This window comes from Oncorhynchus keta, chromosome 20 (assembly GCF_023373465.1).
Source record: "Oncorhynchus keta strain PuntledgeMale-10-30-2019 chromosome 20, Oket_V2, whole genome shotgun sequence".
NCBI classification, from domain to species: Eukaryota; Metazoa; Chordata; class Actinopteri; order Salmoniformes; family Salmonidae; genus Oncorhynchus; species Oncorhynchus keta.
The window spans coordinates 4,204,604-4,219,286 of NC_068440.1; the positions used below are offsets into that span (position 1 = coordinate 4,204,604).

Below are 14,683 nucleotides of genomic sequence, written 5' to 3' on the forward strand. Positions count from 1 at the left end.
TGGACGGTACTGACCTACTACAAATACCTAGGTGTCTGGTTAGACTGTAAACTCTCCTTCCAGACTCACATTAAACATCTCCAATCCAAAATTAAATCTAGAATCGGCTTCCTATTTCGCAACAAAGCATCCTTCACTCACGCTGCCAAACATGCCCTCGTAAAACTGACCATTCTACCAATCCTCGACTTTGGCGATGTCATTTACAAAATAGCCTCCAAAACTCTACTCAACAAATTGGATGCAGTCTGTGACAGTGCCATCCATTTTGTCACCAAAGCCCCATATACTACCCACCACTGCGACCTGTACGCTCTCGTTGGCTGGCCCTCGCTTCATACTCGTCGCCAAACCCACTGGCGCCAGGTCATCTACAAGTCTCTACTAGGTAAAGCCCCGCTCACTGGTCACCATAGCAGCATCCACTCGTAGCACGTGCTCCAGCAAGTACATCTCACTGGTCACCCCTAGATCACTGCACCTGTACATTGCCCATCTGTAAATACCTCATCCTGTATTTATCTTGCTCCTTTGCAACCCAGTATCTCTACTTACACATTCATCTTCTGCACATTCTACCATTCCAGTGTTTAATTGCTATATTGTAATTACTTCACCACCATGGCCTATTTATTGCATACCTCCCTTAGCCTGCCTCATTTGCACATGCTGTATAGAGACTTTTGTACTGTATTATTGATTGTATGTTTGTTTATTCCATGTGTAACTCTGAGTTGTTGTTTGTGTTGAACTGCTTTACTTTATCTTGGCCAGGTGGCCGTTTTAAATGAGAACTTGTTCTCAACAAGCCTACCTGGTTAAATAAAAGTGAAATAAAAAAAATAAAACACACGTATCACACCAGACATCACACACACACAGTCTCCAAATCCAGAACAAATTCAAGAAAGTGTACAGTATTATATAGAGCCAGTATTGCCTGGCACTCTGTTCCATCTCATAATGCTCAAATAAACAGCCAACCTGGTTTAAAAAAACAGAAAGCAATGCCTCACGGCACAACGCCTGTCCCGTATTTGACCTAGATAGTTTGTGTGTATGCATTGATATGTAAGGCTACATGTGCCTTTTTTTAAATGTATTCTGTCCTTAAGCTGTTCTTGCCTATTAATATTCTGTATTATGTTTCATGTTTTGTGTGGACCCCAGGAAGAGTAGCTGCTGCTTTTGCAACAGCTAATTGGGATACTAAAACACCAAAAAATACCCCCCAAAAATACATACAAGTGTGTTGTTGTTCGTGGCTGACTTGAAACTTGGGCCCTTATCATTAAGAGGTCCGGAAATGACCTAAATCTAATTTGTCACGTGCACAGGATACAGCAGGTGTGAACAGTACAGTGAAATTCTACTTGTAAGCTCTTCCTCAACAACACGAGACATACAAATACATAGGAGAATATACACTCTACACAAATAAGCATATTCCTTCCTCTTACAATTTCCTCTTCTCCAGATAAAGATGACCCTCAAGGTTCTTGAAAAAGCTCCACTGATAAGCATTATATTTGATTCTGACATGAATGACTTGATGATAAATCTAAAAGAGAGTTGGCAAGAAAAGCAATAACATTAGGCAAGGATAATGTCTTAATAAGGAGTTTATTGATTAACTGATCACTAAAAAAAAGCTAATTACATGTGTAATAATGCATAGACAATATACTGTAAATTCAAGTGCAATGACCACAATGTGACTTTTAGGATACTGATTTTTTTAAATAATTTGTGCAGCAATATACAGTCTCAATAAGCATGGCATAAGATTAGCCACAAAGACAAATTGGAAGCTTCTGTATTCCATTTAATAACATATTTTACAGTTTACCATTCTAATGCACTATTCTCATCATTATCCTCTGTACAAGTAATACAAATGTACTGTAATAACCCTTGTGGGACACAAGCTAAGTTACCAGTCACAGTCACCAGACATCATCATACTGTTGTCTCACTCTGCACACAGAACTGAATACATGTGCAGATGAATTCAGACATTCTATAGCAGTTTCAGATGGACAAATGCTATCAAAATGCTTGACCATGGTATCAGAATTCTAGATCACATTGTGAAAACACACCATTTCAATGCTTTGTGTACACTTTGTATGGATGGACAAAACTGATTTACTAGTCACTGATTCATCGTGGGGTGTAATTTGTCCCACTTTTGGCAGCAGCGACAAACTTCTGGCTGGACGAATGGGTGGAGTCCATAGGGTCTGGTGTATTACCAGCATGGGCGGCTGTGGCCATTGGATTGAGCTGAGCCTTGATTCGCTTCAGGCAGAGGCTGAGAGTGCTCCTAACAGCTGAGGAGGAGAAGTAGAAGACGATGGGGTCCAGACAGGCATTTAAGGTGGTGAGCAGAATGGCATTGTTGCGCCAAGTAGGGACTTTATTCTGCATGATCCCCACCATATGGGACACGTTGTAGGGCCCAAAGCAGAGGGTGAAAACCAGCAGAGTCCCCAACGCCAGCCCGATGGCACGCAGGCGCCGGTGCTGGCTGATGTTGGGAAGCCTAGACAGGATACGGATGAAGTTGACATAGCAGAAGGTGCTGATGAGGAAGGGTACACAGAAGAGAACCAGGGACATCTCTAAGCGTACCGGGAGAAGGGTAATAAGCTGGACATCATTGAAATTTCCATAGCAGGTAGTGTTGTTGGCATCTTTGTCTAATTGCATGACGAAGACAACACTGCAGTGGGCAAGGGACAGGATCCAGAAAACTGCACAGGCCAACTGTGTGTGGAAAACCCTGCCTGGTGCTGTAAACCTTACGGGATACGCCACGCTGAGGAAGCGCTCCACACTCACCGCGGTCAGGAGGAGAGTGCTGTTGTAGATGGTGGAGAAGAACAGGTAGCCAGTGACTGGACACAGGAAGTAAGGGAGGGTCCAGTTAAAATCATTAACAGCCTCCTTCATCTTGAAGGGCAGGAAAGCGAGGAAGATGAGGTCAGAGATGGTCAGGTTGAGGAGCAGGATGTCGATGGGGGCAGGTTTGCGACGCACCTTTCGGCAGAAAGTGCAGAATGCCAGGATGTTGGCAGGTACCCCGATCAGGAAGGTGGTGATGTAGACGAACAGCGCAAAGCTGCATGAAATGTCATTTGCTGGCCTCATATTGGCAGATACTGTTAGCGTTGTTGTCACTACAAGAGAGAGAAAAGCATCATGAAATACTGACATTTCAACCCAAAACTATTGGGAGGCAGCTATCTGAACGGAATTGCACAACTAACATCTCAGATGACATTGTTGTCCCATTCACTTCCTGTCATTACTTTATTACCATGGAGACGCACCACAAAACTGTTGTGCTATTTCTACAATGACTGTTCATTGTTTCTAGTCACACAAAAAATGCATTTTTAAAATGAACTACCCTACGAGGTTATTTCCCCATCGTGCACACCCTGTTGTGTACCGTTTTACTAGCAAATCCTCTAGTGTCCATAGTTAAACGTATGAATATATAAAACGGAATATTCTGAATGTCCTAACATTAGTTATCAATTGTTAGAGAGGATACATTTGTCCCTTGCACTTTTACTCTTAAAAAAAAAGAATGTTATGAACATTTTAAAATGCATAATTTTTCTTAGATTGAGGCCTCAAAATATCAAACCCACTTTATTCTTGTGTATGCTTCCCAGCATAGTTTGCTCTGTAGTAGTAATGCTTGTTTTATGTTGAGAGAACTGGTCAATCGCGTACTTTAGGAACCAATGTCTCATACTGGAGTTGCAAGTGTGGTAAACTTCGTCAACATAACACAATACAGCCCCTCAGGGATTCATTTTAAAGTACTACTCTAAATGACACCACACAATACAGCCCCTCAGGGATTCATTTAAAAGTACTACTCTAAATGACACCACACTAGACACAATACAGCCCCTCAGAGATCCATTTAAAAGTACTACTCTAAATGACACCACACAATACAGCCCCTCAGGGATTCATTTAAAAGTACTACTCTAAATGACACCACACTAGACACAATACAGCCCCTCAGAGATCCATTTAAAAGTACTACTCTAAATGACACCACACAATAAAGCCCCTCAGGGATTCATTTAAAAGTACTACTCTAAATGACACCACACTAGACAATACAGCCCCTCAGGGATTCATTTAAAAAGTACTACTCAAAATGACACCACACTAGACACAATACATCCCCTCAGGGATTCATTTAAAAGTACTACTCTAAATGACACCACACTAGACACAATATATCCCCTCAGGGATTCATTTAAAAGTACTACTCTAAATGACACCACACTAGACACAATACATCCCCTCAGGGATTCATTTAAAAGTACTACTCTAAATGACACCACACTAGACACAATACAGCCCCTCAGGGATTCATTTAAAAGTACTACTCTAAATGACACCACACTAGACACAATACAGCCCCTCAGGGATTCATTTAAAAGTACTACTCTAAATGACACCACACTAAAATAATAAATAATAATAATAATAATATATGCCATTTAGCAGACGCTTTTATCCAAAGCGACTTACAGTCATGTGTGCATACATTCTACGTATGGGTGGTCCCGGAATCGAACCCACTACCCTGGCATTACAAGCGCCATGCTCTACCAACTGTGCTACAGAAGGACCACCCAGAAGACACAATACAGCCCCTCAGGGATTCATTTAAAAGTACTACTCTAAATGACACCACACTAGACAATACAGCCCCTCAGGGATTCATTTAAAAGTACTACTCTAAATGACACCACACTAGACACAAAAAAGGGGACCCCTTCTTGTTCTCTCTTAACCCAATCCCTGCAGATGCCCTGAGAAGTGTCAAAAATCATTTTAGTTCTTTATTTTCATGAATGCAGCATTTGGCTTATTTGCAGCATATTTAGCAAAGGCATGCATAAAAGCCATACACATTATGGTACATGTAATTTGAATTACACAACAAATGTGACCCCATACTAAGATATGACAGGGTAGATTTATAATTGCACAGTTCTGCATGAGTAACAACGTGTTTTCAGTATCTCTTGTACAAACGTCATGGATAACGGCTATGGATAAGGACTGTGAACCATTGTTGCATTTGCTAAACCATCCCTCACTGATGGTACTCTCAAATAAAATAAATTATTAAAGTGAATTTACTCACCAAAGAAGGCCTTCTCCTCACTCGTTACCATAAATGCACTTCAGCTGACCTCGACTTTTTTTATACACACATTAGGATGTATCTATGATGAGGAAGTGACTAACATGAACATGATGAAATGATAAACAGTTTGAGGGACTTTCACTGAATGCTTATAATATTATCAACTTTAAGTACTCTCAATTAGGCCGACTAACAGGGTAAATCATTTAACTGAAACACTGAACACTATCACGCACGTTGAATTGATCAAGTTATTCATCGTTCAGAATGTCTCTTAAATGGGATTCAGAAGAAATATACACAACACTTGCTCAGTTTATATTTTATTCGGGCATTTCTCTTGCACAAGGAAGGTAGTGATTTACATGTAAATATTGCAAAGTCAAATCCTCAATGAGAAGCAGGTTCTATAAACATGTAATGCTCAGTTAATTCACATTTTGAGATTAGAGAAACATTCGTTATCGTCATAACCTGTTTCTGGTTGAGATTTCAAATGTATTGATTCTCAGACTGTCAGATATAAAATGAGGACATGTTTCAGATCAGAATTAATTAGTACATGTTACATTCATCTTCGTAAACTCCTTAAAGCTCCCAGTGTAAACTGTAAATAACAATCAATAAATGATGGTTCTATTTACATGTGTCTGTTTAATACCACTTGCCTATTGATCAATTATCTACAGAATATTTGGACAGAATTGACAGGGCATTTCTATCACCATACCTTTTTAAGATAGAGAAAGATACCCAGTTTCTTACAGTAAACCAACAAAAATATACCAGAATGCATTCAAACTATTTTTATGAATCTAACTTTTTAACAATGGCTACATTGTAATTAGTCACTCAGTTGAAATTGTCCTCCTGCCCCATCTGCCGGTGGTGCAATCCAGATCAGACCATCACAGTAGAGGACTCATCACTGGCCCATCTCAGATAACCTTTGGTCAATTTTCCACATCTCACTTGTCTTTCAGCCTCTCAGTTCATAAGCCACAAAGGTTCTTCATATGAGTTCTCATGATACTGTGGTTTGTTATGTAGAACTTTCTAATTTCAGAGCATAGAAAGCTTACAGTATCATGAGAACACAATATATTATTTTTGTCATCAATAATTGTGCAGATTTCTAGACTGTCACTTGTTCCAACCTCAGCTCTGCCCATTTTGAGCACTACCAGTCCTATTTCTAAGTGTTTTCCACATCAGCTCATCAGTTCTCCACTTCATTTTGTCCTAAACTATTTATTTTTTTAATTCCACTCACAGGTCTTACATGTCTTGTTTGTGCAGATTTTTCCTGACTTAACTTGGAAATGTTTGCTCCTGTCTGTCTGTCGGTCAGCGACGCCACTCCCCTCACATTAGCTAGAGGGTCCCGTGTGATGGTTTTGCTACAATGGCGCCCCTCTGTCCGGCTGTATCTGCTGGGCCTTCCACAGAGCCTTCCCATGAGGCCGCGGGGCGTTGCCGGGGAGAGCATCAGCATGACCACAGGCTCCAGGAAGACGTTACAGGCACTGGACAGCATGGCCTCAGTCCTCCAGTGGACGTTCTCCTGCAGCACAAAGCCCACGATGTGTGAGGCGTTGTAGGGCAGGTAGCAAACCACAAACACAGCCAGTGTGGAAAGGGCCACGGCCAGGACGCGCCTCTTTCCCAGGACGGGCAAGCAGGACCGCCACACCAGGGCTACGCAGCGCAGCGTGCAGAAGGCGGTAATGGCCAGTGGCATTAGGAAGAGGAGGAGCGCCATCTCCAGGCGCAATGGCAGCAGCAGGTCCAGCTGGTCCTGGGTGAAGTTCTCAAAGCAGACTGACACATTATGGCTGGAGGTGGACACGAAACCACCCCCGCCTTCTGCCACCAGGCCCAGACTCAGGTGCAACAGTACCACTGCCCAGAGGGCAGCGCTGATGAAGCAGGAGATGCGGCCCCGCCGGTACAGCTTGTAGCTGATGGGAAAGGCGATGCTGAGGTAGCGGCCCACCGTCACGGCCGTGAGGAAGAGGCAGCTGCCGTAGATCGAGGAGAACAAGAAGAAGCTGTAGACAGGACAGAGGGGCGATGGAAGAGGCCAGTCCTGGAGGAAAGTCTCCAGGGCCTTGACGGGCAGCCAGGCCACCAGTGCCAGGTTAGCCAAGCAGAGGTTGAGTGCGTATACCACGTTGGGCGTGGCACCCCGCTTGCGCGCCTTGCGAAAGTACACGAAGAGCACCAGCAGATTGGAGGGGAGGCCCAGCAGGAACGTGAAGGAGTAGACCGTCAGGAAGACACAGTCCTTGACGGGCACTTGCATCGCTTCGGCTCACACCTCCTGCTCGGGAGTTTAGGAGCATAGGAGGCACTGCATCAGAAGCAACTGAAGTCTCGATTCTGCAAGTAAAATCATTTGAGATGGGAAGAAAAAAAACACACTAGTCCTGTGGCAGACACAATGGATGTTAAAAGTAAGATCTCTTAAAGCGACTCGGTTGAAAACAAATTCCAAAGCACATAAAGTAAATCCTCAATGCCCAATCACAGATCCTCTCCTGTTCCGCAGTCCTCTAGCTTCAATTTGTGGACAGCATTCCTCTTGTGAAGTTGCAATGCGCATCAATAGGATAGTTCCCACCATGTGAGCACATCACTCTTCAGCAAACCCCTCTCTCCTCCACACACAGGCTTGGCACTGAGCGAGAGAGCAGGGAGGCAGAGACAACCCTTTGGTGACAATAGTATAGAGAGCGGAAGTGGGGTGATACTGGTGTGTGTATATGTGTGTGGGCATGAAGGGGCAGGGTGCAGCATGACAGGTAGACAGATATGGGGAGGTGCCCATTCAAGCAGAAGAGTATGGCATTTAGGAGGCACCAGCGTGTCTTAATGGCCCCCAGGATCTGAGACGACAGCAGGGCAGCATCTGGACCCTTTAGTGAAATGATTCAGAATAATTGGGCTTGTCAGGAAGCGCATGCCCATCCAGCCACAGCGCGGCCACTCGAAATTAACTTGAGGGTCAGGCAGTAAAATCATAAAATGCCATGGATGATGGTCATCGCGTGGGAGCAGGGTAGTAGGGCTTTAGGGTTGGGCGCCTACTTTGTGGCACAAGGGAGATTCTCTATGCTTTATAGCAGTAGGAAAACAACCTGGTTTATTTGTATGTGTGCGCTTGGGTGTGTAAGTGACATAAATTACTCTTCACGGAAGAGAGAAGATTAGAGCGAGGTTGGATAGTTGTATGTGCAAATAAAAATGTCATCAGTATAGAGTTTTATCATAAAGAAAAACAATTCTCCCCAAGCTTTGTTCAAAGCTATCCTTTGTTCAGCTATCCTTATCTACATTTATGTGTAAGAGCACTATGGGCTAGTTTCCTGGACACAGATAAAGCCTAGTTCTGGACTAAAAAGTAGGGTCAATGTAGAATCTCCATTGAAATCCTTTTTTTGGTCCAAGCTAAGCTTAAGGGAAACCTGCCCTTTACGTTTTATTTGTCTGAATTGGTTTTTAAATGAGCCTTTTTCCTTTATTGAATGAAACACGTGGTTTGGTAAGAAGAATGTCCCTCTCCCTACCGGTGTGATTTCTACCTCTGAGGGTTTAGAGCTTGAGGTAGTCACCTCATACAAGTACTTGGGAGTATGACTAGACGGTACACTGTCCTTCTCTCAGCACATACCAAAGCTGCAGGCTAAAGTTAAATCTAGACTTGGTTTCCTCTATCGTAATCGCTCCTCTTTCACCCCAGCTGCCAAACTAACCCTGATTCAGATGACCATCCTACCCATGCTAGAGTACAGAGAGTTAATTTTTAGATTGGCAGGTAAGGGTGCTCTCCAGTGGCTAGATGTTCTTTACCATTCGGCCATCAGATTTGCCACCAATGCTCCTTATAGGACACATCACTGTACTCTATACTCCTCTGTAAACTGGTCAACTCTGTATACTCGTCACAAGACCCACTGGTTGGTGGTGTTCATTTATAAAACCCTCTTAGGCCTCAATCCCCCCTATCTGAGATATCTACTGCAGCTCTCATCTTTCACATACAACACCTGTTCTGCCAGTCACATTCTGTTAAAGGTCCCCAAAGCACACACATCCCTGGGTCGATCGTCAGCTAGCGACTGGAACAAGCTTTAAAAAAAATAAAAAAAATAAAACTGGACAGTTTTTATCTCCATCTCTTCATTCAAAGACTCAATCATGGACACTTTTTCCTGACAGTTGTGGCTGTTTCATGTGATATCTTGTTGCCTCTACCTTCTTGCCCTTTGTGCCCTTTGTCTGGCCCAATAATGTTTGTACCATGTTTTGTGCTGCTACCATGTTGTGTTGCTACCATGTTGTGTTGTCGTCTCTCTTTATGTAGTATTGTCTCGCTTGTTGTGATGTGTGTTTTGTCCCATATTTTTATTTCCAGAATCACAGCCCCTAAGAATCTGTTCTTAACTCACATGCCAAGTTAAATACATGTTCAATAAAATTTACATTTAAATTTGAAAACACAAAAGGAGAACGATATGCATCATTGCTGTTGGTTTGGTTTCCACAGCACGGACAAACACACGCACATAGGTATGATCGATAGAGAGCAGAGAAAAGGGAGTGTGATGTGTACAATGCGATCTGTTAATTGTGTTGTGTGTACAATTTGATCACTCTGTTGTCACTGAGAAACTCTAATTATCTGTGTGATTTACATAAATTCACTGATAGCCTGCAGTTCCCTTTCACTATTGCTCGCTCAAACACTAAAGCACCAGACAGAATAAAAGTTCTACCACTGTAGGACCTGGTACTACATTCAAATGTAAAAAAAAGAATCTGAAATTCAGCCATACAAATCAACAAACAGTTGTTTTACAGTACAGTATATAGCTTAATAACACAAGATAGATATTGGTCTCCACTACGACATATAAGTGTATCTGAAATAAAACCGTAGGCTACACCTAAACTATAGTCTAAAGTATGTGGACACCTGCTCGTCGAACATCTTGTTCCAAAATTCAAACATCTTGGAACCAAATGGAGTTGGTTCCCCCTTTGCTGCTATAACAGCCATTCAGCAACAAGAGCATTAGTGAGGTTGGGCACTGCTGTTGGCCAATTAGGCCTGGCTCGCAGTCGTCATTCCAATTCATCCCAAAGGTGTTTGATGGGGTTGAGGTCAGTGCTTTGTGCAGGCCTTTCAAGTTCTTCCACACTGATCTCAACAAACCATTTCTGTATGGACCTTGCTTTGTGCACGGGGGTATTGTCGTGCTGAAAAAGGTTTGGGTCTTCCCCAAACTGTTGCCACAAAATTGGAAGCATAGAATCGTCTAGGATGTCATTGCATGTTGTAGCATTATGATTTCCCTGCACTGGAACTAGGGGTTTAGCCCGCACCATATAAACATTCTACTGCTAATGTGTGTCTGTGGAGATTGCATGGCTGTGTGCTCGATTTTATACACCCGTCAAGAACGGGTGTGGCTGAAATTGCTGAATTTACTAATTTCCACATACTTTTGTATATATAGTGTATATAGAAAACATGTTCTATGTCCTACGTTCTGCACAGCACTTGTGGCGGCACTATAAATATCGATAAAAATCTGTCTTCTTCCTCCTCTTTAAAATATACCGTCTGACACAAACAAGCACATTTGGAGACATTACCACAAGCTGTTAGGGTGGTTTATTATCAATGATTCTCTTTCCTATGCGTGTTTACTCTGTTTTTTATCTAGCTACCTCCTCGTATGATTCAAAGGTCACATAAACCGTATGATACAAAGGCCTAATAAACACTATGCCCAGGACTCTGGATCAAAACAACCTATTTTGGACTGCATGCCAAATGGCGCCCTATTCCCTATACCGTATAGCTTACACATTTTGACCACAGGACTGCGATCAAAACTAGTGCACAATATAGGATGCCATCTGGGACGTAGTCTTGGCCAAACAATGCGTATTGGATAGACGTAGGATAAACAGGGTCATTAATGCGAATGCTCAACATACATAAATCACCTTAAAACATGGTTTATGGAATAGGTAGTTTATTTGTTATGAGCACAATTATATGCTACACTACCACTTCCACACTCCAGGTGGCAGCAGCAACTGGTCAGGTGCTGTGCTCTGACAGAAAGACTTGTCAAGTGTTGATTGTGCAAAGGAGTGAGGATGTAGCAGCTTGCAGAGCTGCGAGGCTGCTGGATTTGGATGGCCATGAGGTTTTGGTTTGAAACATTTGAGCATGGTTTTTTGTATATATACCATATACAGTTGAAGTCAGAAGTTTGCAGACACCTTAGTCAAATACATTTAAACTCAGTTTTTCTCAATTCCTAACATTTAGTCCAAGTAATAATGCCCTGTTTTAGGTCAGTTAGGATCACCACTTTATTTTAAGAATGTGAAATCTTAGAATAATAGTAGAGAATAATTTATTTCAGCTTCAATTTCTTTCATCACATTCCCAGTGGGTCAGAAGTTTACATACACTCAATTAGTATTTGGTAGCATTGCCTTTAAATTGTTTAACTTGGGTCAAACATTTCAGGTAGCCTTCCACAAGCTTCCCACAATACGTTGGGTGAATTTTGACCCATTCCTCTTGACAGAGCTGGTGTAACTAAGTCAGGTTTGTAGGCCTCCTTGCTTGCTCACGCTTTTTCAGTTCTGCCCACAAATTTTCTATAGGATTGAGGTCAGGGCTTTGTGATGGCCACTCCAATAGCTTGACTTTGTTGTCCTTAAGCCATTTTGCCACAACATTGGAAGTATGCTTGGGGTCATTGTCCATTTGAAATACCCATTAGCGACCAAGCTTTAACTTCCTGACTGATGTCTTGAGATGTTGCTTCAATATATCCACATGATTTTCCGAAGTGCACCAGTCCCTCCTGCAGCAAAGCACCCCGTGCTTCACTGTTGGGATGTTGTTCTTTGGCTTGGAAGCCTCCCCCTTTTTGCTCCAAACATAACGATGGTCATGATGGCCAAACAGTTCTATTGTTCTTTCATCAATCCAGAGGACATTTCTCCAAAAAGTACGATCTTTGTCCCCATGTGCAGTTGCAAACCGTAGTCTGGATTTTTTATGGCGGTTTTGGAGCAGTGGCTTCTTCCTTGCTGAGCGGCCTTTCAGGTTATGTCAATATAGGATTCATTTTACTGTGGATATCGATACGTTTGTACCTGTTTCCTCCAGCATCTGGGATTGATTAGCACTTTTCGCACCCAAATTACATTCATCTTTAGGAGACAGAACGCGTCTCCTTCCTGAGCGGCATGACGGCTGCTTGGTCCCATGGTGTTTATACTTGAGTACTATTGTTTGTATAGATGAACGTGGTACCTTCTGGCGTTTGGAAATTGCTCCCAAGGATGAACCAGACTTGTGGGGGCCTACAATTTATTTCTGAGGTCTTGGCTGATATCTTTTGATTTCCTCATGATGTCAAGCAAAGAGGCACTGAGTTTGAAGGTAAGCCTTGAAATACATCCACAGGTACACCTCCAATTGACTCAAATGATGTCAATTAGCCTATTAGAAGCTTCTAAAGCGATTACATCATTTTCTGGAATTTTCCAAGCTGCTTAAAGGCACAGTCAACTTAGTGTATGTAAACTTCTGACCCACTGGAATTGTGATACAGTGAATTATAAGTGAAATAATCTGTCTGTAAACAATTGTTGGAAAAATGTATTGTGTCATGCACAAAGTAGATGTCCTTACCGACTTGCCAAAACTATAGTTTGTTAACAAGAAATTTGTGGAGTGGTTAAAAAACGAGTTTTAATGACTCCAACCTAGGTGTATGTAAACTTCCGACTTCAACTGTATATGTACAGTGCCTTGCGAAAGTATTCGGCCCCCTTGAACTTTGCGTCCTTTTGCCACATTTCAGGCTTCAAACATAAAGATATAAAACTGTATTTTTTTGTGAAGAATCAACAACAAGTGGGACACAATCATGAAGTGGAACAACATTTATTGGATATTTCAAACCTTTTTAACAAATCAAAAACTGAAAAATTGGCCGTGCAAAAGTATTCAGCCCCTTTACTTTCAGTGCAGCAAACTCTCTCCAGAAATTCAGTGAGGATCTCTGAATGATCCAATGTTGACCTAAATGACTAATGATGATAAATACAATCCACCTGTGTGTAATTGGGCGTGTAACTCTGTGTTGTCTGTTCACACTGCTATGCTTTATCTTGGCCAGGTCGCAGTTGCAAATGAGAACTTGTTCTCAACTAGCCTACCTGGTTAAATAAAGGTGAAATAAAAATAAAATACAAATAATCAAGTCTCCGTATAAATGCACCTGCACTGTGATAGTCTCAGAGGTCCGTTAAAAGTGCAGAGAGCATCATGAAGAACAAGGAACACACCAGGCAGGTCCGAGATACTGTTGTGAAGAAGTTTAAAGCCGGATTTGGATACAAAAAGATTTCTCAAGCTTTAAACATCCCAAGGAGCACTGTGCAAGTGATAATATTGAAATGGAAGGAGTATCAGACCACTGCAAATCTACCAAGACCTGGCCGTCCCTCTAAACTTTCAGCTCATACAAGGAGAAGACTGATCAGAGATGCAGCCAAGAGGCCTATGATCACTCTGGATGAACTGCAGAGATCTACAGCTGAGGTGGGAGACTCTGTCCATAGGACAACAATCAGTCGTATATTGCACAAATCTGGCCTTTATGGAAGAGTGGCAAGGAGAAAGCCATTTCTTAAAGATATCCATAAAATGTGTTGTTTAAAGTTTGCCACAAGCCACCTGGGAGACACACCAAACATGTGGAAGAAGGTGCTCTGGTCAGATGAAACCAAAATTGAACTTTTTGGCAACAATGCAAAACGTTATGTTTGGCGTAAAAGCAACACAGCTCATCACCCTGAACACACCATCCCCACTGTCAAACATGGTGGTGGCAGCATCATGGTTTGGGCCTGCTTTTCTTCAGCAGGGACAGGGAAGATGGTTAAAATTGATGGGAAGATGGATGGAGCCAAATACAGGACCATTCTGGAAGAAAACCTGATGGAGTCTGCAAAAGACCTGAGACTGGGACGGAGATTTGTATTCCAACAAGACAATGATCCAAAACATAAAGCAAAATCTACAATGGAATGGTTCAAAAATAAACATATCCAGGTGTTAGAATGGCCAAGTCATAGTCCAGACCTGAATCCAATCGAGAATCTGTGGAAAGAACTGAAAACTGCTGTTCACAAATGCTCTCCATCCAACCTCACTGAGCTCGAGCTGTTTTGCAAGGAGGAATGGGAAAAATTTTCAGTCTCTCGATGTGCAAAACTGATAGACATACCCCAAGCGACTTACAGCTGTAATCGCAGCAAAGTATTAACTTAAGGGGCTGAATAATTTTGCAAGCCCAATTTTTCAGTTTTTGATTTGTTAAAAACGTTTGAAATATCCAATAAATGTCGTTCCACTTCATGATTGTGTCCCACTTGTTGTTGATT

At 42.2% G+C, this 14,683-nt stretch overlaps 2 protein-coding genes across 2 annotated transcripts; both read right to left on the minus strand.

Moving 5' to 3' along the window:
- Nucleotides 1-1,614: 1,614 nt before the first annotated feature.
- LOC118399025 (free fatty acid receptor 3-like) lies at nucleotides 1,615-5,284 on the minus strand. Its single transcript, XM_035794787.2, has 2 exons — nucleotides 5,189-5,284; nucleotides 1,615-3,182 (listed from the first exon to the last, which is right to left on the minus strand). The coding sequence occupies exons 1-2, from the start codon at nucleotides 5,217-5,219 to the stop codon at nucleotides 2,164-2,166; spliced, it is 1,050 nt and encodes a 349-aa protein (XP_035650680.1). The 5' UTR covers nucleotides 5,220-5,284; the 3' UTR covers nucleotides 1,615-2,163.
- A 241-nt stretch (nucleotides 5,285-5,525) lies between these two features.
- Nucleotides 5,526-7,896, minus strand: si:dkey-211g8.9 (free fatty acid receptor 2). The gene has a single exon (XM_052473179.1). It carries the CDS (start codon nucleotides 7,494-7,496, stop codon nucleotides 6,411-6,413), a length of 1,086 nt encoding a protein of 361 aa, XP_052329139.1. The 5' UTR covers nucleotides 7,497-7,896; the 3' UTR covers nucleotides 5,526-6,410.
- Nucleotides 7,897-14,683: the final 6,787 nt, after the last annotated feature.

What these genes read in the sequence shown, in the direction of transcription:
- LOC118399025 (XM_035794787.2), bottom strand. Translation starts at nt 5,219, where the DNA reads ATGGTAACGAGTGAGGAGAAGGCCTTCTTTG. An exon ending in TGAGGAGAAGGCCTTCTTTG is followed by an intron (nt 3,183 to 5,188) that starts GTGAGTAAATTC and finishes TCTCTCTTGTAG; the next exon opens with TGACAACAACGCTAACAGTA.
- si:dkey-211g8.9 (XM_052473179.1), bottom strand. Translation starts at nt 7,496, where the DNA reads ATGCAAGTGCCCGTCAAGGACTGTGTCTTCCTGACGGTCTACTCCTTC.